The sequence below is a fragment of the Labrus bergylta genome, chromosome 11 (assembly GCF_963930695.1).
Source record: "Labrus bergylta chromosome 11, fLabBer1.1, whole genome shotgun sequence".
Taxonomy (NCBI): domain Eukaryota; kingdom Metazoa; phylum Chordata; class Actinopteri; order Labriformes; family Labridae; genus Labrus; species Labrus bergylta.
The window spans coordinates 1,539,568-1,563,085 of NC_089205.1; the positions used below are offsets into that span (position 1 = coordinate 1,539,568).

The following is a 23,518-nucleotide window of genomic DNA, read 5'->3' on the forward strand; positions in this document are numbered from 1 at the left end:
AAATGAATCGGAATGTACACTCAACCACTATATCTCCTTACTGGAGAGAATATGCATGGAAAATACAATCATGTTATTTTATAACACCAGTGCAACAAGCTAAGACAAGATAAAATAAGATAATCCTTTATTTATCCCACAACGGGGAAATTTACAGTGTTACAGCAGCAAAGAGCAAAGATTGCAAACAGAAATTGACAGTACAATTTAAATATAAAAAGAAAAAAAAGGCCGTGTTCACACTTGACTTCTTTTTTCAGAAAAAAGCGCTGCTTTCAGCGCCTTTTGAGCGCTTTTGCGCGAGTGTTCTATAACCATAACAACAGGATCTAGTCTGCGGTGCAACCGCGCCGCAGCCGGCTGGAGCACAACGCATCAATTTAGCACAAAAAAAACAAGCGGGACGGGAAGTCAGACACCGATACAACATTAAAACGTCCTGTTTATTTTCAGAATAACACCCTCCGTTTTGACGGTATAGAAAAACGACCGTTTGTTTGTGTGTTTATGTGTTTATAAGGTTTTTAATGAGTTTTATACCACGAACATCGTATTATCTCGTGCTGTCGCGAGTGAATCTGTTAAATTACCGCGGAAACTCCTTTGTCTCCGTACTCCAGCTGTCCGGCTGTGCTCTCCGTGCTGCGGACTGAGAACGCAGCCGGTGGGTGTTGACCGTGTTGACGGATGAGGATGCACGGACCCGTAACAGACCGGAGCGGACACGCTATGCACACATATCTGGTGGAAGTTTGCCGTTGTTGGGCACTAGTGATGTGTCGGTCATGAACGATTCGTTCAAAACGAACGAATCATCTGGGTGAACGAACTGAACTGAATCACTTACTGAAAAGAGTCGTTCATTTCTCAACTTCAGTTGCGCTCTCCTCTCTCCCGTCTCATGTCTCTCCCGTCTCATGTCTCTCTCTCTAGACCGTAAGAGTCGCTCAAAGCCCGCCCTCCCTCTTCCTTTCATGTCAGTGATAGTACTGACTAAACCAACAGGACGGAGTCGGTCGGGAGCTCTGTGTCTCTAAAGCCCGCCCCTACTTCTCCCTCTCATGTCTCCAAAATTGAGGAAGTAGAAAATATATTATTTAACATTTAGGTGTTGCGAAAATGTATGTGCTTTTTATATCTGCCGTCAGTTTACAAACGGCTTTTATATCCAACTTAATTTCACTCAGCTGACTGTTTTAACATCTACTAACGATCGTGTTTCAGTCAGTACAGTGTGTGTGTGTGTGTGTGTGTGTGTGTGTGTGTGTGTGTGTGTGTGTGTGTGTGTGTGTGTGACTGAGGCTGGTGATTCGCAGTCTCGCTCGTTCACGTTCACTGAACAAACTGAGAGTAGGAGCGGAACTCTCGTTCAGTTCGTCCCTTACAGCTTACAGTCTATGGTTCGTCCACTGAACGAACTGAACGAGAGCTCCGACGTGAATCACTGAACGAACTGAGAGTAGGAGCGGAGCTCTCGTTCGAACTGAACGAGAGCTCCACCTCCAAGTCTCTCTCTTCCTCTCAGTCAGTGAGTGATTTGTGTACTGAACGTACTGAACAGAACGGTCGGGGAAAATAAATGTGATTGTTTTAGCAGCTTTCATTTTACAAACTGTAGCTTTATCCAACTAAATTCTCAGCTCATTGGTTTATTATTCACCACCGGATGTTCTCAGTACGATCGCGTGTTTCAGCTTATTAAATTCTGATTCACAGACAGAGCTGCAGAGAAGTACTGAACGATTCGGTGAACGAATCTTTTGAACGACTCACTTTACTGAACTGATTCTACTGATTCAGTACACTGAAAATAACTGCTTTTCACATCACTATTGGGCACAGGTAACTAGGGACATAGGTTACTACTCGTCCTGATTGGTCAGGTGCTTGACATCACCCAGCACTTTTCTGAAAAGTTGAAATAATTCAACTGAAAAAGGCGTGGGGCGCAGCGCTTTTTGAAAAGGACTTTTTTATGACTCTGTGGTGGCATCAGCCATCCTGTACGGAGTGGTCTGCTGGAGCAGCAGCACTACGGCTGCAGACTTGCCTGCTTTGAGAAGCCTTCCCCCGCGAGATCGTAAAAATGCCAATTACATCCTAAAGAAATTACGCAAGAGTGACGGTGGCTGGAATTCAAAAGGGGAATTTGTTTATAAGGGTGAGGTTGTGAAAGGGTCTCATATGATTGACCTATTTAAACACCTTTCTTTTCCTCAAAAGAACTCAAATTCAACCACCCTGAGGTTGGTTGAATTTTTTGAATACTCTGGCCAAACTCAATGTCCCTTTATCCTCTGTGAATAACCCCCAAGCTCGTGATCAATACAGCCGTCTGAAGATGGAGGACACCCTATCCGACACACCCAACACAAAACGTGAGAACAGAAAACAAATACTCTTATCACCGCATTGGATTACACCTGAGAAAGAAAATGGATCGGATTTAACAGAACTAGAGATTAGATTACGTAAAACAGGGGTGCCCAACCTTTTTTAAACCAAGATCTACTTTTAAAGTTGCCAGTCTGCAGAGATCTACCAGTCCACATAGTGAGCCGTAGCCTTTACCAACAGCCTACAAACGCATTTAATACTCACACAACAAACAGAAAATAATTTCAGATATAATAAATGAGAGTTCTGTAAAAAATAATGCAAATTTTTTAAACTCTTATTTTATGGTAGGCTACATTTTAATATTACGTTTGTATTTATATCACATATGTTTTTCCCTTAATTTAGTTTACAACAAACAACTTTAATCTGTGTGGAGATGTTCACAGACTACAGCAGGCTGCTGTGAGATGATTTTGCTTTTGTTAAATTAGCTGCAGACACGGTGAGAGTGAACGGAGTAAAGTCCAACCGACTGTTTGACCGGGTCACGTGTGTTCACGCCTCGGTCCGTACGGATCACGGATCAACTGTGTGCTGTAGCACTAAAAGTAAAAAGTAAAAAAGTTTGCGTGGTGGCTGGCGCTCCAGTGCAAGTGTGTGTGTGTATGTGTGCGTGTGCGTGTGCGTGTGCGTTTGCGTTGTATGTTGGTGTGTCTCGTGCCCCGCAATGCTCACAGTCATGACAGCAGAGAGGAGCAGAGAAAAGTAGCTGCAGCTTCATCAAATGCGCTTAATACTCGTAGCATAGTTTCTATATATGACTTTTTGGTAAAACATTTAGCCCCCCGGTTTTACCTGCACGTCATTGCGCATGCCTGCACTCTCTCTTGCGCGCGCGCTCTCTCTCTCTCGCTCCCCCGCTCGCTCTCTCGCTCGCTCTCTCATGCACGCAGCATTTTCATGAATAAATGAAAAATTAAATACACACAGGTCGGAAGTATACTTGGGCTCCCAACACAGGTATCGTGTGTGGGAAACACTGCAATGAGATGAAATTGAAATCACTTTTGAATTTTACAATTGTATTTTATATTGACAAAACATCTCGCGATCGACTGAGAATCAGTCAGCGATCGACTGTTTACCCCTGACGTAAAACAACTAAACCTAAGGATTGGATTAATTTTTCATCATAAATAATTGTAAGAAACATCTTTTACCAATAAAGCCTTTATTAATCATCTCAAGAGTGTACACTTGTTTTTTTTTTTTAAAAGAAACATTTGCAAGGGGTGAAACACTTATTTTACCATAGCTAATAAAGACGTATAAAAACATTTGCTAAAAGTTGTAGCACTCTTTAAACATCTGTAATGAACAGGTCCTTTGTCCTTCAACATCAGAGTTTTTATTTCTGATACAACGTTGATATTTTTTCACAAAGTTCTAAACCTTTAGGTCATTTTTTATGACATCATCGTCATACAGGGCTAGTACTTGATCAAAAGATCAAGAATCCGCAGGCCCACTGGCAGTGGTAATAGACGCAGTGTTGGCCACACACAGTGGACATGAGGTGTTGCAGTTGACTGTTATGATATACAATAGGCTTAAAGGGTAATGCGAAAAGTCTGGCGGCAATCCATAGGAGTCAAAAAAGGTGGCCTCGCCATCCGCCTCCAAGGTTAAAACTAACCAATGCTCCCCCGGCATGAGTGCAGGGTGGGTATTGACAATAAGATAGGCGGGTGGTTTAAAGGAGGGATTCAGTAAGGTCAGTTGGTCTGAAGCCCACACTCTGCAAAATACATCGCCCAGCAGAAGATGCAAAAGATTCTCGAGTTGATGATTATTCATACTTTAATAATAATCCACCAACACCTGTCTCTTAGAGTTAATCTCCAGAATGGAATCGTAACAGGCATAGACGATGAGCGTTGTGGTGTGTGGCAAGGGGACTCTGAATCTCATTTCTAGTCTCAAATTCCCGTTGGAAAGGGTTGAGAGAGCGTCGCTGTCATCGGCAGGGTTGAGATTAAACACAAACAGAGAATACCCGCTGATAAATTCCTCGCGGTCGATACTCAGAGGTAAATCTTTAAGGTGTCTCCCCGTAGCCAGGAACATGTTGTAAAACTCTCTGACTGATATTCCGTCGTTAAATCGAGGTTGGAAAGCTTCAGCAGGAACTTGTCTACCATCCTGACAGAGGGCCAGATATTCTACATCATTGTGGATAAAATTGAAGGGTGACAGGTCTCTTCGGCCTGGTAATGCTTCGTGGTGTACCATACCCAAGATCAGATATTTAGGCACTGCGCTCAAAAAGAGATTCTCCTGATTACAGATCCTGGAGTTTTCAGGCATAGAGTATGTTTTGATGTTGACCCTGGAGACTGGATAGAACACATTTCCTTTCATTAAGGCTGACGCGTGACCTAAGCGTACGGCTGGGGACACTGACACTTTTTTAACAAACAGAGAAGCACCCAAAATTGTCAAGGAGAGTGTAGAGTCACGGGCCCCCATGAGACAGAAAGCATCAAAGAGAGCACCAAACAGATGTAGTTCTTTGGATTCAGACGTGAAGGCGGCTCTTTTATTTAACCCCCTGTTAGGATCATTATTTGTCACTATAGAGTCAGCAACACCCATTGTATCTTTGTAAAAAAGGCTGGTGCTGAATTGACTCTTGAGTGTATCATCTGAATAATTGAGTAAGGTCTCAATCATGACACGATAGGGGTGGATGGCACTCGACTGAGATATCAATCTATCCCCTAAAATAATGTTGCATTGACTGAAAATTGTATTTAGAGGATAGTTTATGAGACCCGCTGCAGCATCGTTGGCTAGGTCTGTACCAGGGGCGTCACGAGGTTTTAAGGACAGGGGAGGCTTAGCCCCCAAGAGATGCATAGGATGTGAGCTAACGTAGCGCGCAAGCACAAAATTTCACAAACAGCTAACAAAGACTGAGAAATTATTTCTTATTATTTCAGTCTGTTTTTTTTAATACAGTACAAGAACAAACACAGGTTTGCACAGTAACAGTATGTTTACAGCATTAACAAAAAAAGTAAGCCAAGTACATCTTTTTAAATAACATGGCTACAACTGCGAGTTACTTGGTGGGTGGAAGCATCAAAGAATGCCGTCTGTTATTAAGGGTGGCAAATCGGTCTATCACTCTGTTGTAACTCATATGCTGAAGCGTGTCTTTTTCAATTGAAATGTTATAATGTGTGCATCAATAAACTGTTAACATAACATAAATTATAGCATTACAAATCATTATCAAACATTATCAACTATCATTTCATTCACAGTAAATAGCTATTAACTCATGGTTAATTAACTATCTATTTACCCTTTATAGATGATGGTTATTATAATGTGTTACCAAAAAATCTTATCAAAGTGTTATTGAAAGTTGTTTGCCTATACAAAGGGCCTTTCTGATGCACAAGCTTTCAGCCAACAAGAACCAGTGAAACTAGAAAATTCTTCAGAACCAGAATGTAGACATTCAAAGCATCCTTTATTACAGTTATCCTGTGATTTTAAATGAAGAGATCAGAGTCACAGTTAAATAACTCAGTTAACAGGTATCTAAGAAAAGACAAATTAAAAAAGAACATACAACCTATGCGATTCATTAATACAAAGAGATCCCGCAGGTCATTTCTAATTCATAGATTAGTCTCGCACTAAGGACGTAGTCCTGAGCCATTTTTTCACTGGTGTGAACACATTTAATGGGACCACACATTAATGGTTTCTTTGCTTATTGATAAGGAAATGTCACTAACTTTTAATTAATTTCATCATGGAGATTTCCGTTTCGAGGCAGGGATAATCTAACCATAGTATTTCAGCACAGTCTATGCTCAATAACGTGTAATTCTGAATCATATATACATTTATAAAATGATATAGTCAACAAACATTTGCAATTTTGAACACTTTTAAGTATTATTTTAAGTTTTAATTTCCCATGTCTCTCGAGCAGGTATTAAGGGTTAACTGGTTTTTTGCCTACACAATGTGACAACTGGGAGGCAGAATGGCTTTTAAATGTGCTTTCAACTGGTCCAGAACGCTGCAGCTCGTGTACTGACTAGAACTAAGAAAAGGGACCACATTACTCCTGTCTTGGCTTCTCTGCACTGGCTCCCTATACAGTCTAGAATAGAATTCAAGATCCTTCTTCTCACTTACAAAGCTCTAAATGGCCAGGCACCATCTTATCTGAAGGAGCTACTAGTGCCGTACTGTCCCTCGAGAGCGTTGCGGTCCCGGAGTGCAGGCCTGCTGGTGGTACCTACAGTCTCTAAGTGTACTATGGGGGGTAAAGCCTTCAGTTATTGGGCTCCTCTCCTCTGGAACCGCCTTCCAGCCGGGGTCCAGGAGGCAGACACAGTCTGTATTTTTAAGAATAGACTTAAAACTTTCCTTTTTGATAAATCTTATAGTTAGTGCTGGTGTAGACCAGCTCTTAGTTATGCTGCTATAGGGTTAGACTACCGGGGGAACTGGCACCTTGAGCTCCTCTCTCTCTCTCTCGCTCTCTCTGTGCATATACAGTACATCATATTACTGCATGTATCTATCTGTAAATCTTAGTCACTAACCACCTACTTTCCTGAGAGCTCTTGAGCTCTCTTAGGCTCCTCAAGATTGTTGGTTGACGGCCTGCCAGAACAATCTTATCCCATCTCTCCCCCTATCCCTTTCCAACCCCGGCGCAGTCTAGGCTGTTTCGTCATGAGCCGGGGAACGGCCGAAGATTTGGTGCTTTTTGTAACATAACAATGAGTAAGGTCTTTTTACCTGCTCTTCTGTAATGTTAACAGACAAAGAGTAAGGTATTTTACCTGCTTTTTGTAAAGTGTCTTGAGATAACACTTGTTATGAGTTGACGCTATACAAATAAATTGAAAAATTGAATTGAACCATTCTTCATACATTAATCTTTTTAGCCTTCATTTAATTTGTATTCAAACTTGAAAAGTCACATTTACAACACGATTTCCATTCCAAAACTTCCCTATTTGCCAAATTTAAGCGCAAAGCATCAACTGAAAATAATATCAAAACAAACGATACCGGATATCCGGTGAAGGTGTCCCCACTAGTATTGTCCGATACTGGCCACAGACGTTGGTTCCTCAACGTAACATTGTTGGTTCCTCATAACATTGTAAATCTGTTGTTGTGTGAATATTGAACCGGTACACAGCTCCACATTCAGGTTTATTACGACCAAAGCTGTCGTAAGGTGGTTTACATTATTACTAAAGCCCCATAGACAGAACGTTTAAAAAATTGTGACTGTAAACAATGCTATAAAGAGGAGTGAAGGTTCCGGTTGAGACAGAAACATCAAGAGGACGAGCTGAAAGAAGGCGCTCTGCTGTGTTTTCACGGAGGTTTGTGTAGTTGTTTCTACATTTCCATTGCTTTTGTTCTGTACGTCATTGAAATATGTGAGCAATAAGCTGGTAATTCTATAACAGAACATACTGTATGACTCTGTGTGATCAATTTTCAGTCTTAGTTCCGTATTACTGTTTAGTGGAGAAAGTACCTGAGGGGCTTTTTTCTTCATATTTGTTCTCTGTTCAGGTTCCGTCTTCTATGGAGTCTCTCAACTCTTTTGAATCTGAGATGGAGGCTGATGTGCAGGGAAATTACTCTCTGTTTCCAGCTCTGGACAGCATCGCAAGTCTGTCTGGAAGCGGTGAAACTTTGGAGAGGTTGTTGTAAATCATTTGACTTACAAACGTGTCATTACTGTATAAACGTAGAAGAAGAAGGGTCTGCTATACAACAGCAGAGAGGTGTTTTTTGGTCTAGCATCTTATCAATCTTATCACCTTGTCTCATCACTATGTTTAATGTTTTACTTGATCCATCCAATTTCAAATTTCAAAGTAAAACTCCTTGCATTTCCCTGATTCTGTTCTGATTCTTCATGAATACTAAGAGGGAATCTTGTGTTTTAAAAAGTATGTGTCATGAGGAATGATTTTGAAAGAGTAAATCAAATTATCTAGATGAACCCTCTTAAAGTTATTTTTTTCTATTTGCAGTGAACCACCAAGTGAAATAGCAGAAAAGCCAAACCTTACATGGCTCGATGCTGCACAGGTAAATGTCTTGATTTTTTTTTTTTTAATCTTTATTTGTATACTGTCAATTCATATCATTTTCATTCATTTTTAGTTTGGTGTTATTTATTAAATTTATCACTTTCACCTGCTGTGGTATTTTCTGCAAGGCAAGTCATTTGTTTCTTTTTTTTTCTCATGTAGATTGTTTTAGAAGAAGCTGGGCGTCCCATGCATATAAAAGAAATCAAACAGAGAATCATCGACAGGGGACTTGTTCAATCCAAGTACAGCATTCCTCTCAGTTTACTACACATCCTACTACTTACATGTTAAGCTAAATCACTTCTTTATTTTCCTACATGGGCAGCAGACATATTCCTTATTCTACATTTAGACTTTGGGCATATTCCTTTTCTCTCCCTTGCAGTGCAAAATCAAGTTTGGAGGCAGTTATGTATCGTGAGGTAAGTTAGATGTTTAAGGCAAGATGTTTGAGTATAATGACTTGCACCTCCATTTGGCATTCATGTGAGTTTCCTTGACACGGTACATGCATCATTTGTATTTCTGTTACTATTTTTCTTCCATCTTGTTTCACCATCCTGCTTCTTTTACCTTCTTTCATAGTTTTAAAAGAGGCCAACATCTCCCGCGCTGTATCAGAACTAAACCAAATTTAACCAAATTAACTCCCAGCTTCTCGCAATCAAATCAGGCTTCTACAGCCACATGCATTGGCCTCAGTCTCACATTATGTTTCAGACACAAAAAGGCAGCAGGAGATTCAAGAGGATTGAGAACAGAAACGGAGTCTTTGCCTTGCTGGTGAGTTATATGGGACATAAATGCAAATTTGTCTCAAAACCCAACTTTGCTGTGGGATACCTGAACTGCTTTTAACCTTTTTTTTCTTTAATTTTACACTATTTGTAATGGGAAAGGACTGAGTTAATGCCGTTTACACGTGAGCTTGGTCCAGAGCTGTCATTTTATACACATCACGACCTGGTATAGTTTTCTCATAATTACAGATATTATTATGTTGACCATTTTCACATTATAAAATATTATAGTTGCCTGCTTTTGCAGGTCTAGTATCCTGAAACTGGTTTCATCTACTCTGATATCTTCTGTTGATTTCCTTACATTATTAAAGCTGCTCCGGTCACTCTTCCTAGTGTGCTCGCAGCGCCATAGTGTAGAAGAGTAAATGCTCTTGAACAATCAGACAGAGACTATGGCTTGTGAATTGAGGATCTGTTTATTTATTTTGGAGCAGTTCTTTTATAGCATCCTAAACATCCTTTTATGGGCAATTACAACATGTGTGCTATATAAAGAACATGTCCTAGAAGTTTCTTGGGGCGGACACCTGGTCTATTACCAGGAAAGGGTGTGTGGGTATGTGTGTACGTGTGTCAGAACATGACCTTATGACCTGGCTTAAATTCAGAGGTTAGAGAACTATTGGTTTGTGCCTGTTGCTGTCCAGATTGTGTGTTTCTGTTATGATTCAACCTTTCAAACTACAACAATGGACAGGGGGAATGTTCATGCATCAGTGTGATACAAAAGTTCAGATTGTTTTGTCAGACTCAGATTTTTGGCCCGTCCTTATATGGTCTTTATATGTTATTTTATATGTCACACTACTAATACATTATCAATAATTATTGGTGGTTATGCCTTATAAGCTAAGCACCAAAGTCAATGACGGTTACTATCTGCTAAATACTGTCAGGAGCAGGCGCTAGGAGACATGTTGGACACAAGATTTTGACTAGTGTACACTTGAAGTCTTTAAAGGGGATAAAGAGGGATATCCTCCATATAATGTTTAAGAAGTTCTAAAGCTTGCTGCACTTTTTGTTTTCACAGAATGCCATTGTTTGTCATACTGTAGTTTAAGTGTAAACTCTTATCATTGTTATCAAGTTGTCTTCAGTTTGGTTTCCTTTTTTTTCATCAGTCATTTATAATCAACACAAGCCTCAGATCCTCCTGGTTCAAATGAGCAGATCTCTGACGTTCTCTCACCGTCTGTGTCCTCATAGACTGATGAGGAGCGGCAGCAGGCTCTACAAGCCTTTGCTGCGCAGTCTTTCCTCGGCTCTCCACATCAAAACACCATTTCCAGTTCTGGATCAGGCGCCTCTGGCCCCGCCTTCCCATCTCCCACCAGTTCCTCAGGGCGTAAGACAAAGATGAAGAGAGGTCAGAGGAAAACCCAAAATGAGAAGTACCGACTCAAGTACCTCAGACTGCGTAAAGCTGCTCGTGCCATGATATTTGTGAGTGAATTATATTCTCCAGAATCGTTTAATCGTAGGTTTTCTTTCACATCATGTACATACATTGTGCTAAGATATAAGAGGGAAGTTGTGATCATTTTTTAATTATTTTTGTTCATTTCTTTAAAGAATTGAAGTATCTTAAAGGACCAGTTTGTAAACCAAGTGCTTTTACAGTGCAGTCATGATGTTTATTCCACAGGAGAATGCAGCTCTCTGTGATGAAGTTGCTCACTTAGAAGAGAAGTTTTTAAGAGCAAAGGAGGAGCGGAGGTGAGAGAACATGTTTCTAGTGGTCTATTTTTTGTTTTGTTTGTTATATATGATGGATGGTGGTGTGCTTTTGAGATGCTTTTCATGTCGTGTCAACTTGAAGAAAAACAGCAGAACTCAATTCATTCATGCTAATTGTCATTTGCAGATTTTTACTGAAGTCGTTGTTGCAGTACCAAACTTTTTCAGAGGGAGAGATACTACCAACACCTGGCACAAGCTCTCACCCAGTTGTCCCACCCGTGGCATTAACCTCAGGTCCTGCTGGGGGTTCGGGCCAACCCGGGGGTCAGAACCATGTGTCAGTGGGTTCAACGGGGGAAGAGGGAGCTCTTAAAAAACCAAAGAAGGAAAGGAAAGAGCGGGGCAGGGAAAATGGAAAGGAAGAAAGTGAGTGCTGTATAAATTTGGCTTTAAATTGAGAACAGGTATACATTAGCATTATTTTATTCTTTCTTGTTTTTTAAGTTCCAAAGAAGATGTCAAAGAAGAGAAGGCTGGCAGACGGTTCTCGGAAGCTGGTGCAGCCCATCTCTCTGGACTCGTGTGGTCGTCCTGTCTTCCCCATCGTCCTGGGAGGTTTAACAGTCTACAGTCTGGGAGAGGTCAGTGTCAAACTACCGATAAGATAGATAAGTTAAAGCCTCTCTTGAAGTAAACACTAACCTCTTAATGCTTCCTACCTTATGCAACATGACTGTACTCCAGATCATCACAGACAGAATGTTGTTCCATGATGAGTGTGCCATCTATCCGGTGGGATTCTGCAGCACAAGGGTCTTTGCCAGCAAGAAGAACCCTGACCAGCAGTGCCTCTACACCTGCCAGATCAAGGATGGGGGAGCAGGACCACAGGTATGCACACTGACAGACTCAATGTTGAAGTCAAATTTGAAAGATGTCCATTATTATTTGTGAACCTTTATTTTCAGACATGAATATCTATCTGTTTTGATAGAAGTAAAGACAATAAAGCTGCAGTGTACAACCTTGGTTTTTAGAGTAGAGACTGTATTACTGACAAATGCACTTCAATATTATCCCCCCAGTTTGAGATCGTACCCGAAGAAGATCCTCAGAATGCCATCGTTGCCTCCTCTGCCCTGACGTGTCACTCCAACCTTCTGAAGGCCGTTGCATCTGTCAGGTATCAAAAACTCACCACACAGACTCAAACGTGTCCTCAGATAAATCAAGATTTTCTTCTCTGTGGTTTAGTGCTAGTTTTAGACTCTTTAAACATGTCCTTCTCCCAGCTCCAGGTCTGTGGTGCCAATCGTGCCATCAGGAGCTGACTTCTTTGGCTTTTCACACCCCACAATCCAGAACCTTATCCAGAGCTGCCCTGGAGCACGCAAATGTAGCAAGTAAGTCAAATCGACCTTCTCACCCAATAATGATGGTCAACTACAATACACAACATGTAGTCAAATCTTGTATGAGTCCAGCTTAAGAATGACAAATAAGTACTTAATACTTGTGGGGGCGCTGGTGACGCAGTGGTTAGTGCACGCACCCCATGTTTGGAGGCTGTAGTCCTCCAAGCAGGCGGCCCAGGTTCAAATCCAACCTGTGGCTTCTTTCCCGCATGTCATACCCTACTCTCTCTCTCCCTGATTTCTGACTCTACCCACTGTCCTATCTCGCCATCAACATGTCAACATTCATTACTTAAACAAGAACATTCTGCAGTCACTATAGTAACTTATGAAACATAAATGTATTCTAGATAAGTGCCACCCAGACAGGGACCATGAGGACATTTAACGGACCATTAAATCGCAATAACTATAGATTAAAACCTCTTTACCACATGCAAAACATTAATATTATGACTAAGAGGATTTTATTAAAATGGAAACAAGAGCATAAAATATCTTAAATCTTTTCTCTATAGAAAACATGTCCAAGTCAAGATTTACAGCGACAGGTCGTGAGAGATAGAGACTTAGTATGTTCTTGTGAATTTCTATTTTGTTATCTAATACTTTTATAACTCTCAGTAAAACTAGAAACAAAGATAATATTTAAACAGTTTGCATTAAATTGATTTTCCTGATTAAGATATGAAATTATCGGAGCCAGAGATCAAAATATCAATCATTATTTGTTTAGCTCCAATTCATAACAAGTCGAGACGCTTTACAAAAGAACATATGGGATAATATGCAGGAAGGATTTCTCTGTTGTATTCCTCACATTCCTGTTGTCCACACTTCCTTGCCGTCGAGGTTGGAGCAGGCATTATCATATTTCATTTGCTATTCTCCATTCTTGAACTCACTCAGATTCTGTGTCTTTATAAATATTATTTTTTTCTTTGTTCACGTAGCTATCGGTGGATACGTTTTGAGGTGTGTCGCCCTGGGGACGGCCAGGTTCCTCACAGCCTATCAGAGGATGATGCCTCGGTCAACTTTGAGGCCTATCAGAGACACCAGGGCTTTGAGGAGAACATCAAGACCGAGCACATACCAGGTTGATTATATATCAGTTTTTCATGAGGGCAATATTTTCATGCAAGTGTTGGGTTGTAGTTTTATCAACAGTTCTGATATATTTGTAAACATTGACACTGGCACTGACAGTAAGCATTTACAGTGGCTCTTCATCAACTTGTCCTTTTATTTCCTTTCCTCAGGACAGATGGCACAGTCTCCGAGCTCTGCTCATCAACACCACCTGATGTCCCCTACAGTGAAGACCTCCGCCTCATATTTCAGCCCCTGATTCTGAAAACTCTGCTGAATTAAGATAAAACATGATTGCAACCCCTTTGAACCATCAGTCTCATTTACAAATTCACAATGTGTGTTATTTCCCTCTTTTGGTTCAGTAGTCCAGACAGTAAAAGGAGTACAGTAAATCGAATCAACGTGGTTCAGCGCTCGTCATTATCAGGGTGCATCAGAGAGCATTAGTTAGGATGTATGCAAATATTATTAATGCTTGTAAACTGGATGTGGTTGCTGAGTTAGCCTTGAACTCATGCCAAAAGCAACATTAAGACAACACTTCTGTATTAAAACATATAAGCCATGTGTGTATAAAGACCAGGGCTTTTCTTTATATTTAACATATGAAGTTTGAATCTTTTTGTTCTTACCAATTGGTGATAGCAGAGAAAAAAGGGATAGTGAAGATTTCCATTTACTCGTTTTTAAATATTGCTCATAGCGGCAATGTTACAGAACTGTTTGTCGTCAACCTACAGCCGCAGTTATAACGCATTGAAGTTAGTTTAATTAACAAATAACAGTGGATCATTTATCAGTGTTTTTACCTGGATCCTGTTAGTTTTACTTTGATATAGTTCATTGACTTTGAATGCAAAACACTTACTTAAACTCAGTAGTAAATTTGTCTTTAATTTGTGCAAAATAAACAAAGTCATTAAGACTGACTCATGATATAAACATGATAAAACTCAACTCATTTCACATTCATATAGTCACAGGGTAGGTGAGGTTCTCCGTCGCTATGACAGATTTCCGTCGCCGAGTGCTCCGCTACTGGACACACTCCGTTAGGAACGTGCGTCAATACAACAGGTGATAAAACTCATTACCCACAGAGCAACGCGACATGAATCACCTTCAAACTGGACCGTTTGGCAACACAATTCTGAAATCTTATATTAGCTTAACAAGCTATAGTTTACTTTTTAACATTTAACGACTGAGTGGGTGAAAGTTACAAATTACAGTAGCCTATACGTTCTGTACAAATTTTAAAAAGCCTTTTTGTCCTTAAAAAAAATACTTCTTACGCCACAGAATTTAGAGAAAATCTGAAGTTTGTTTGCTAGTTATTTATCAGATTCAGATTTATAATGCAAAATAGAATGAATACATTATTTGTCAAAATATCTTATGTGCCCTGGCTATATGTAGGCCATGAAAAAAAAAAAGAATTCAAACAATTTCTATATTACTCAAATAGGATTAGCTCCAGCTGTAGCAGTGACAACAAAATGAGGGACACATTAATGCATCAAAAAAATAATATCATTAATATTCTGTAAAAGGCCAATTTTTCCTTTGGTACTCCAGACTTCAGTCTGCTGCTTTTGTACTATAAATCCTGTAACTTGTTTCAAAATGGATTTGTTAGTGTCAAACCAATCATAAAAACAATGATACAAAATAAACAAAATCAAAGGAAATTAAACATCCTTCGTATGGCTGGATGCTTTATCAGAGCATTTACATAGCATACATTCAGCGCAATGAAAACCTCCATCACTTACAGCATCATCCAATCAGGCACAGGCTAGTGTCCTATCAACTTAAACAATTTCACAAAAGGCTACTTTTTTATATTACTCTGTCTTGTAGTATCTGAGTTACTAGTTTATCCAGATATTGTCTTCGCCTGGATAGTGGTTGATAAGAAAAGGAGGTGCAGGTAAAATCCCACTGGCACTGTAGATTGGACAAGCTTTAAAGTCACAAGGCCAGTCTCTCCATGCATACCGGAGGGCAGCAACCACATCAGTAACTGGACAGAGTTGGGCAGATAACTGGACAGTCGTTGGACCCCATTGCACGATGGGAGCTTGAACCCATTTGGACGTAGGCCCACATGGATCCTGAGTCCCAGAGCAGCAGATCTTGATAAATGATAAGACAAACAGGACAAGAGAAGACATTAACTAGTTGTGCTTATTTGGTTTATTTGAGATATTACCAGAATAAAAATCAATTACAAGTAAGGCATTTAGTAGCTGATTTGTTCAAACAGACTTACCTCAAAGATGACTTTAGATGGTGTGACAGACACGTTCTGGTCATAGGTAATGTTGACATAAGTTGCAGCTGACAAAATTTGTTGAGGGAAAGGTCCAAGGAAGGGCACATGCTTCTCATAATAAGCCACAGCCCTTGCTCCTAATGTCAGTCTGTAGGCTACATCCTGCTTGTCTCTGGGATGGATCCTGAAACAAGGAAACAATCACAAACATCTTTTATTAGCCAGTTTATAGGCCTAGAGACAGTTTAAAAGTTAATATTGTTAAAAAAACAAAACAAAAAAACACTGGTTTTAAAAAGAAAAAAAACAATGAAAAATGAATATTCTAGGCGTCCCTTATAAAGCAATCAACAGTCAAGCTGGTTCATTTAGTGATCAAGCCTTTGACCTCTTTTTTTTCAGCTGTAACATCTGCACTGCTCATCCCCACCCCCATCCAAAAACACATGGCAATAGGCCATGATATGAAGGCATTTGTTAATGGTCTTCTATACTAACTAAGAGCTGTAAAAAGAAAGCATTTCACATACCTCCATTTATATACCTTTTTAAATAGAAAAAAATGACAAGAAGCAGTAACCCTGTTGCCATTTTTAAAAACATATCAAGTCTGTTTAAGGGAAAATTATGCCAGGGACTTGCTGTGTCCTGGCAGCATATCAACAGAAGTTTTATCGGACTATCTGGCAGCTGAAGAATTTGTATTTGAACTGAGAAAACTTTATCAGCAGTGGATCAAACCTGTCTTGCTAGTTTAAAAATAACACAGACCTTCTCTACACCACACCTCTCAAATGAAGTGTTAGTTATTTTAAACAGAAATCAAATACATATGGTTAGAGAAAAGTCAGTACCTACATGGGGTCACAGCTGCTTATGTGGTAGAGTTTGTGATAATACATACACACTGAAACGATGAATGGAAGCTGGCTGTGTGTCGGGTAATATTGGGTTATACAAGGTGCGCTGCAGTGGGGACAAATTGTAGCAAAAAGCAACAGTAGACCAGCTTACCTCTGTGTACTAGTGGAGTGGTCTCTGAAGCGGTTACAGGCACTCTTGTGTATGAGAGGTTTAAAGTAGAAAGACAAGAGTAGAGAACATTGCCGCGTTTCAGCCTAATGGCCTTCATCATCGCGTTCGAGTACTACACAGGTGTGCAGATGTTTCTCAATACATACACACAAGTTTAAGTAAAGTTTAAAGCCCATTGGTATTTTAAAGATATCTGTTAGGAAGACGTTTAAAACACAGAACTTACGTGCTGTAGGGAGAGGTCTCATCTGGTAAATCCAAAGCCACTGCCATGAAGGTTCTCTTCATCCTCCCGTTAGGAACATAGCCAATGTCTGCTGTCTGGTGCCAGCGGATGTCCGGAAAGCCGTCATCAGCTGAGCCTTTTCTGTCTGTGGACAGCTGCAACACAAAGAAATCATGCATTAGATCTTCAGTGCAGCAAAGTTATAGAGAACAAATATTTCTATGTTTTAATTGTTGTACACATATCATTGACTGTCAAAGACTATGCTACCACAGAGGGCTACCTGTGTCAGAAGTTTCTTTGAACCCTCTTGCATCATTATGGACATTTTTGTCCATTTGGGCAAATGTTTCGTCTTTATCTGCCAGAATCATGTAATCAAACTGGCATTTAAAGGCTTAAATTCCTGATAATTACTCAATATTTGATAGTTTTGAGCAGGGCTGGAAGAGATTTACGCAAAAAAAAAAATAAAAATCTGTTCTATTTTTATAGCAGTTTTTTGTAAAGTGGAAATTTTTGTCCTTAATGACTTAAGAGGGTAGTAAATTTAACTGATGCCTGAGGGTTAAAGTTCACTTAAATACACTGTGCTTATTTTTATTGTCTGTCATGTGTTTTCTTTACTTGGTTTACCTTTGCTGACAGAAACAAAAGTATATATTCTAACATACCTGGACAAATCCAAAGGGGAAGTCTGGCGCTGTCTGCCCCCCTGAGCCCTGATGAAACGCCATCCTCCAGTCATCGATCATAGCAGGGAAGGAACAGTTGTACTCGTCTGTATGATAGTATGTATTTGCCTCACCTTAAGGTAAGAAAAGGCCTTTAAGATGGATCGTACATGTGTCTCTACTGATCATCTACTGCCTGAGCAGGTAGTCTTACCTTGGTACCAGATGGCTCCTTTAATGGTCATGTTAAGCAGTGGATGAATCATTGCATTCCACAACATAGAGTTTCCTTTAGGACTAATAAAAAATATATGTGCAACAAGTAGCAACAGTGTAGTTATTTAAATCTCTTGTTTGACAAAAGTGTGTAACATGGTGGATTACACATCCCAACTGAAAAAAACACAAATCAGGTAGCAGGTAAGTGCCCTTTTTCTCATATCCTACCCATCTTCAGGTTCCTCCAGTCCACAATGCTTCAGTGCTCTTGAAGATGACCAGACCTCAACAGGTGTGCCTCCCCAACAGGACTCAACCAGTCCTATTGGGTAATTCAGGTACTTGTACATGTAACGACCAAAGAGCCAGCACACTGCAGAGAAAGGTGCCACAGATTCTGAAAATGCAAACAGGCAGAAGAACGCTGATGAACGAAAGGTATCATGGTTTACATTATTTAAAAAAAAAAAATACATTTACAATGTTTTACAACACTATCTGCCCCAGCAGAGTCTAGCTGACAGTTATATTTAGGGGGGAAATATACAATTTCCTATCAGTAGTCAGAAGACTAGAAAAGCGCTATACAAGCTCAAGTCCATTTACCATGTATCACAGAGCTTTGTTTTTTAAAACTGTCTCAGTTGTATTCTGAGTCCCCAAATCAAAACATTTAGCTGAAAAAGAGTCTTAAGACAAATCTATGAATAAATTATTAAACCCTGCCCTGACAGACCTTCTGTAGGCACGGCCCAGGGAAGTTCCACTTTAGTCAAATCAGTGAGCTCCGTTTTACTCTCTATCAATCCTGCCATAAAAGTTCTCACATGGGGGAACTTTGCTGCAATGGCCAGCTCCTCGGATGCATTGAAAATCTGTTGGATAAATAAATAAAAGGGAGTTCATTAGATATGGCAAGCCTTTCAGGAAATTAATATATTGAATGAAGTCTGAATATATTGAATGAAACTTTGAATATATTGAATTGAAGCTGATTTCAATTCTCCAAATCCACCAGTTTCATTGTCATCCAAAAGACACCCTGCTAAATAAGCTGGTTTTGCAAAATGACATCAGCTGAAATATACCAATACTTTCTTGAACATCAAAACTTTTTTGAAAAGTTGCTGGTCATACTCAAAATGATATGAATAATATGGAATGTAGAATGCATCAACTTGAAGATCATAATTATTATATTATTATTGGAACTCTTTTACTGCTTATGGGTAGTAATGTTCAACAATCATTGCTGAGCGCACTTTGTACATCCATCTTTAGGGATTTTTTTAGTCTCTGAGTTGTTAGCTGAAATAACACTACAGACTTCCATTCAATATATTCACAGTTTCATTCAATATATTGAAAGTTTCATTCCATATATTCAAAGTTCCATTCCATATATTCAAAGTTTCATTCAATATATTAATTTCCTGAACGGCTTGCCATAATTAGAGACACACATATATATATATATATACACACACACACACTAATTATGGCCGCCGTTCATATGGAAAGTTCCAGAAATTAATATATTGGCGTGCGCTCAGAAATGATTGTTGAACATTACTACTCATAAGCAGTAAAAGTGTTCCAATAATTGAAGTATGATCTTCAAGGTGACACATTCTATATTCCAAATTATTCATAACATTTTGAGTACAACCAGCTGTTTCAAAGAAGTTTTGAAGTTCAACAAAGTATTGGCATATTTCAGCTGATGTCATTTTGTAGAACCAGCATATTCAGCAGGGTGTCTTTTGGATGACAACAATGAAACTGGTGGATTTGGAGAATTGAAATCAGCTTCAATTCTATATATTCAGACTTCATTCCATATATTCAAGGTTTCATTCAATATATTAATTTCCTTTACGACTTGCCATAATTACACACACACACACACACACACACACACACACACACAGATACCAAATACATCTTTGAGGTATATGGGGCTTTATGAGGTGAGCTACTGGAATACCCATTAATTATCTTCCTGACATCTTGCAATCCAATTCTGTTTCACCAAACTATTCATAAAGTCAACTTAACTGATTCAAACATCATATGTTTAGTGTGTTATACAAGTATAAGAATAAGCTGGGGGTGGCAGTCTATAAGGACTTGGAATGGAAACCAGAGGGATGCTGTTTAAGTCCTTGAAGGTACCAAATCCAGAAATTGCTCTGGTCAGCTGGCAATGTGCCAGTTCCCTTTTTGAGCACTGTAGAGGTGCCCTTGAGCAAGGCTCCAAATCCCCCCACCCGCTCAGGAACGATGGCTGTGGGCAGCCCCCTCACTCTGACATCTCCCCATTAATGCATGTCCCTAGGATCCTGTTTGTGCATGTGTGTAGCATGTTCAACAACAGAGTGTAAAATTGAATTTCCCCTCTCTGGATTAATAAAGTATATCTTAAAAGTTTGTAGGAAAGACAGACAGCCCACCTGCGACATATTAAAGTACATGTTGCTCTGTCCTCCACACAGCCAAACATCTCCAAACAGCACATCAGTCAGAGTGGCTGTGCTATTCTCAGTGGCTACTATCACAGTGTAGGGACCACCAGCTTCAACAGGGTCAATGGTGACCCTCCAGATACCTGTAAAGTCAGTCATTAATATCAAACAATTTTTTTGGGGGGGGAGGTGGGGGGGTCTAAGGGCAGTTCTTAATAAGATTGTAAAGTTCCTTTTGGCAAACTTGTGATATTTGTCTACAAATAAAATGTAATTTATAAGGGCTGTATGCAGATTGAGGAGGAGGAGATGAGAGAGGCATTTTTGGACACCATGCATATGAGGAAGTTTAATGCCGTTCAGAGTGAAACTTGCTTTTTAGTTCAGTTTTTTTTTTTTCAAATTTTGTGACATAGTAACTGTGTCAGTCCTGTAAAAGATAGTTGTGAACAACTTATGAGTTAAGTGGTTTCTGTCATATCTGCCCACATCTTCACATGACAACAGGTTGTACTGGCCTTTTGTCACATTGACAGGTGAAGCTTTCTGATTTGTTGGTCCGATCAAGAGGAGGAAGACATGAGCATCTTCAGGGCCATAGCCCCACAGCACCGCTCTCTCTGGAGACTTCTGCAGGACCATATGGTCTCCATAGTAGGAGGCAAAGCGCAGGATCCCATCTAGGTACACAAATACGTTCACCCTTTCCTTAGCAGTTACATAAAATGATGAATAACTAATTCATGGTTATAATAAAAGTGAAAGTGATACTTAATGTAATTATTTTTTGAGTAGTCTACTCAGAAACAACTGCGTAACAAAGAACAACAACAAAACAGTGAAAACAATACAACGAAGAAATACCGGAGTGAAGACAGTCTCATTTAACATTCCCAACAGCCATAGGGTGGCTATGGCTCAGTTGGTAGCGTCGTCGCCTCTCAACCAGTAGGTCGAGGGTTCAATCTCCAGCTGAGCAACATGTCCGATGTGTCCCTGGGTAAGACACTTAACCCGCTGAACAATCCATTATGAATGGATTACTGTTGTACTTAATCTCTGTACGTTGCTTTGGATAAAAGCATTTTCTAAGTACATTGTAACATTTGCCTGTTTTTGCATTGATTACCTTTAATAGCTCCGTGTAAAGTTTTGATTTCTCACAGTTTAGGGATATGTTGGAGAGCAGATTAAGGCAGACGTTTCACAGTTTTGATAAACTTCAAATAACCAAAAATGACAATGCAGCTGGGAGCGCAAAGAACTCAATGTCTGTCCAACGCAAAAGTTGTGAGAGGATGTCCAGGACACGTGATTTGATTTCGATAAATTCAAAAATGAGAAATCTTTGAGATTATACCTTGAAATGTGCTTATTTAAGGCAATATGTCATTGATCATGATGATATGAAGAGTTAAGTTAAATGTTAAGGGCTGTCACCTTCTATAATAGCAGTGGATTGAGATGTCTATTTTGAAACAAATAAATTATTGAAGATTGAAATGAGCCGTATTGCACTTTTACGACGGTCCCTAACTCCACCTATAGTCACCAGCGCGTTGGACAGACATTAAGTTCTTTGCGCTCCCAGCTGCATCGTCATCTTTGGTTATTTGAAGTTTATCAAAACTGTGAAACGTCTGTCTTAATGTGCTCTCCAACATATCCCCAAACTGTGAGAAATCGAGGCTTTACACGGTGCTATTAAAGGTAATCGACGCGAAAACAGGCGAATGTTAAATATGAAACTATCTTCACTCCGGTATTTCTGTCACGGGTGTGGAAAAATCAGGAACTGGACCCAAGTGCAGAATGAAAAAATAAAAATATTTAAACAAAAACTTACTTTATTGAAAAGACGAAATGTAATAAAAAAGGTAGCCACGAGGAATCACTGGGAGCACAAGGAAAACTAACATCTGACATAACTACAAACGACAATGAACTAACATAGTGAGCAAGAAACACAGAGACTAAATAGACATGGGGTAATCAGACACAGGTGACACTCACAAGACACAGGTGACACTCACAAGACACAGGTGACACTCACAAGACACAGGTGAAGACGATGAGGGTAATTAAACTGGAGGGTAATTAAACTGGAGGGAAACACACAGAGGCAGAACAAGAAACACTGAGGACAACTACAAAATACATAGAAGAAACACGGAAGACACTGTTAGTCATCAAGACACACTAGAACCGAGAGGGACACAAGGATTTGAAATTACAAAATAACACTGGAGACTAAACTAGGAAACACACAAGGGAAAAAACAGCAACACTAGGGAAGAACAGGAGAAAGCAAAACATGGAAACCTAAATACTGAAATACAAAACTAAATAAGACCAAATCATGACAATTTCTTAGTTGTATTGTTTTCACTGTTTTGTTTCGTTGTTATTCTTTGTTAGGCATCGCTGAGTAGACTACTCAGAAAAGCGCTCTAAAAGTCTTATATATATATATATATATATATATATATATTTATTTTACTAGTAATCACACACTAGAAGACACTTTACTCACCAGCCTCGTGACTAGAAAGCAGAAGTACAAAAAGAACAAACAGAGTTACAGCCATCACGACAAGAGAAACAACGTCAATGAATCGTTGCACAGCTTCATCAAATATGTAAAGCTTGCCTGACCCGTTTCACGTGAACGTCAATTAGTCATATAAAACAATTGTATAGTTTAGGTGAGTGAGGCTTTATATAAGCTGTTCCTGGTACGTAAACCGGAGGCGCAGATTGACCTTCAAAATAAAAGTACGAAATGTGTAGGGTTTATAATAAATGTCAAACTATCAATCAGATAAAATGTGTTTAACTATTTGACTTTAAAGTTAAAACCATCTCCATAATGTATTGGATAAAAATAGGCATACACTTTTATGTCTGATTAAAGCGTCAATTGGTTGAAATAATGTATCTCTTCCATTAAGGTGGACCCTCCCCTGTACCAATGCAACAGTTTTGGGTGGTGGCGGTGGTGGTGGGGGGGGGGAGGCGGATCCTAAGTTAAAATAAGGAGCATCTCTTTTTTGATTAATGTCATTTAGTGAAAAAACATTTTTTTTTAAATACTGTTTTACAGTGATTTTTTGTATTAGGGAATTTT

General features: G+C 39.6%; 2 protein-coding genes across 5 annotated transcripts; one reads left to right on the plus strand and one right to left on the minus strand.

Moving 5' to 3' along the window:
* The first annotated feature begins 7,516 nt into the window (after positions 1–7,516).
* tbrg1 (transforming growth factor beta regulator 1) lies at positions 7,517–14,961 on the plus strand. 3 transcript variants are annotated; one of them, XM_020644561.3, is made up of 15 exons: positions 7,518–7,772; positions 7,969–8,099; positions 8,436–8,493; positions 8,658–8,740; positions 8,884–8,920; positions 9,219–9,281; positions 10,511–10,747; positions 10,950–11,020; positions 11,169–11,410; positions 11,489–11,625; positions 11,729–11,875; positions 12,070–12,167; positions 12,277–12,387; positions 13,353–13,498; positions 13,667–14,961. In XM_020644561.3, the coding sequence occupies exons 2-15, from the start codon at positions 7,981–7,983 to the stop codon at positions 13,771–13,773; spliced, it is 1,656 nt and encodes a 551-aa protein (XP_020500217.1). In that variant the 5' UTR covers positions 7,518–7,772; positions 7,969–7,980; the 3' UTR covers positions 13,774–14,961. The 3 variants fall into 3 exon arrangements, with proteins under 3 accessions (XP_065816103.1, XP_020500217.1, XP_020500218.1); XM_020644562.3 differs by having other exon boundaries at positions 7,519–7,772; positions 13,662–14,961; XM_065960031.1 differs by lacking the exon at positions 9,219–9,281 and having other exon boundaries at positions 7,517–7,772.
* On the minus strand, positions 14,369–23,120 carry siae (sialic acid acetylesterase). 2 transcript variants are annotated; one of them, XM_020644563.3, is made up of 10 exons: positions 22,925–23,120; positions 20,910–21,071; positions 20,380–20,534; positions 18,663–18,801; positions 18,155–18,323; positions 17,922–18,004; positions 17,708–17,841; positions 17,034–17,188; positions 15,770–15,956; positions 14,369–15,632 (listed from the first exon to the last, which is right to left on the minus strand). In XM_020644563.3, the coding sequence occupies exons 1-10, from the start codon at positions 22,977–22,979 to the stop codon at positions 15,369–15,371; spliced, it is 1,503 nt and encodes a 500-aa protein (XP_020500219.1). In that variant the 5' UTR covers positions 22,980–23,120; the 3' UTR covers positions 14,369–15,368. The 2 variants fall into 2 exon arrangements, with proteins under 2 accessions (XP_020500219.1, XP_020500220.1); XM_020644564.3 differs by lacking the exon at positions 22,925–23,120 and adding an exon at positions 22,238–22,411.
* Positions 23,121–23,518: the final 398 nt, after the last annotated feature.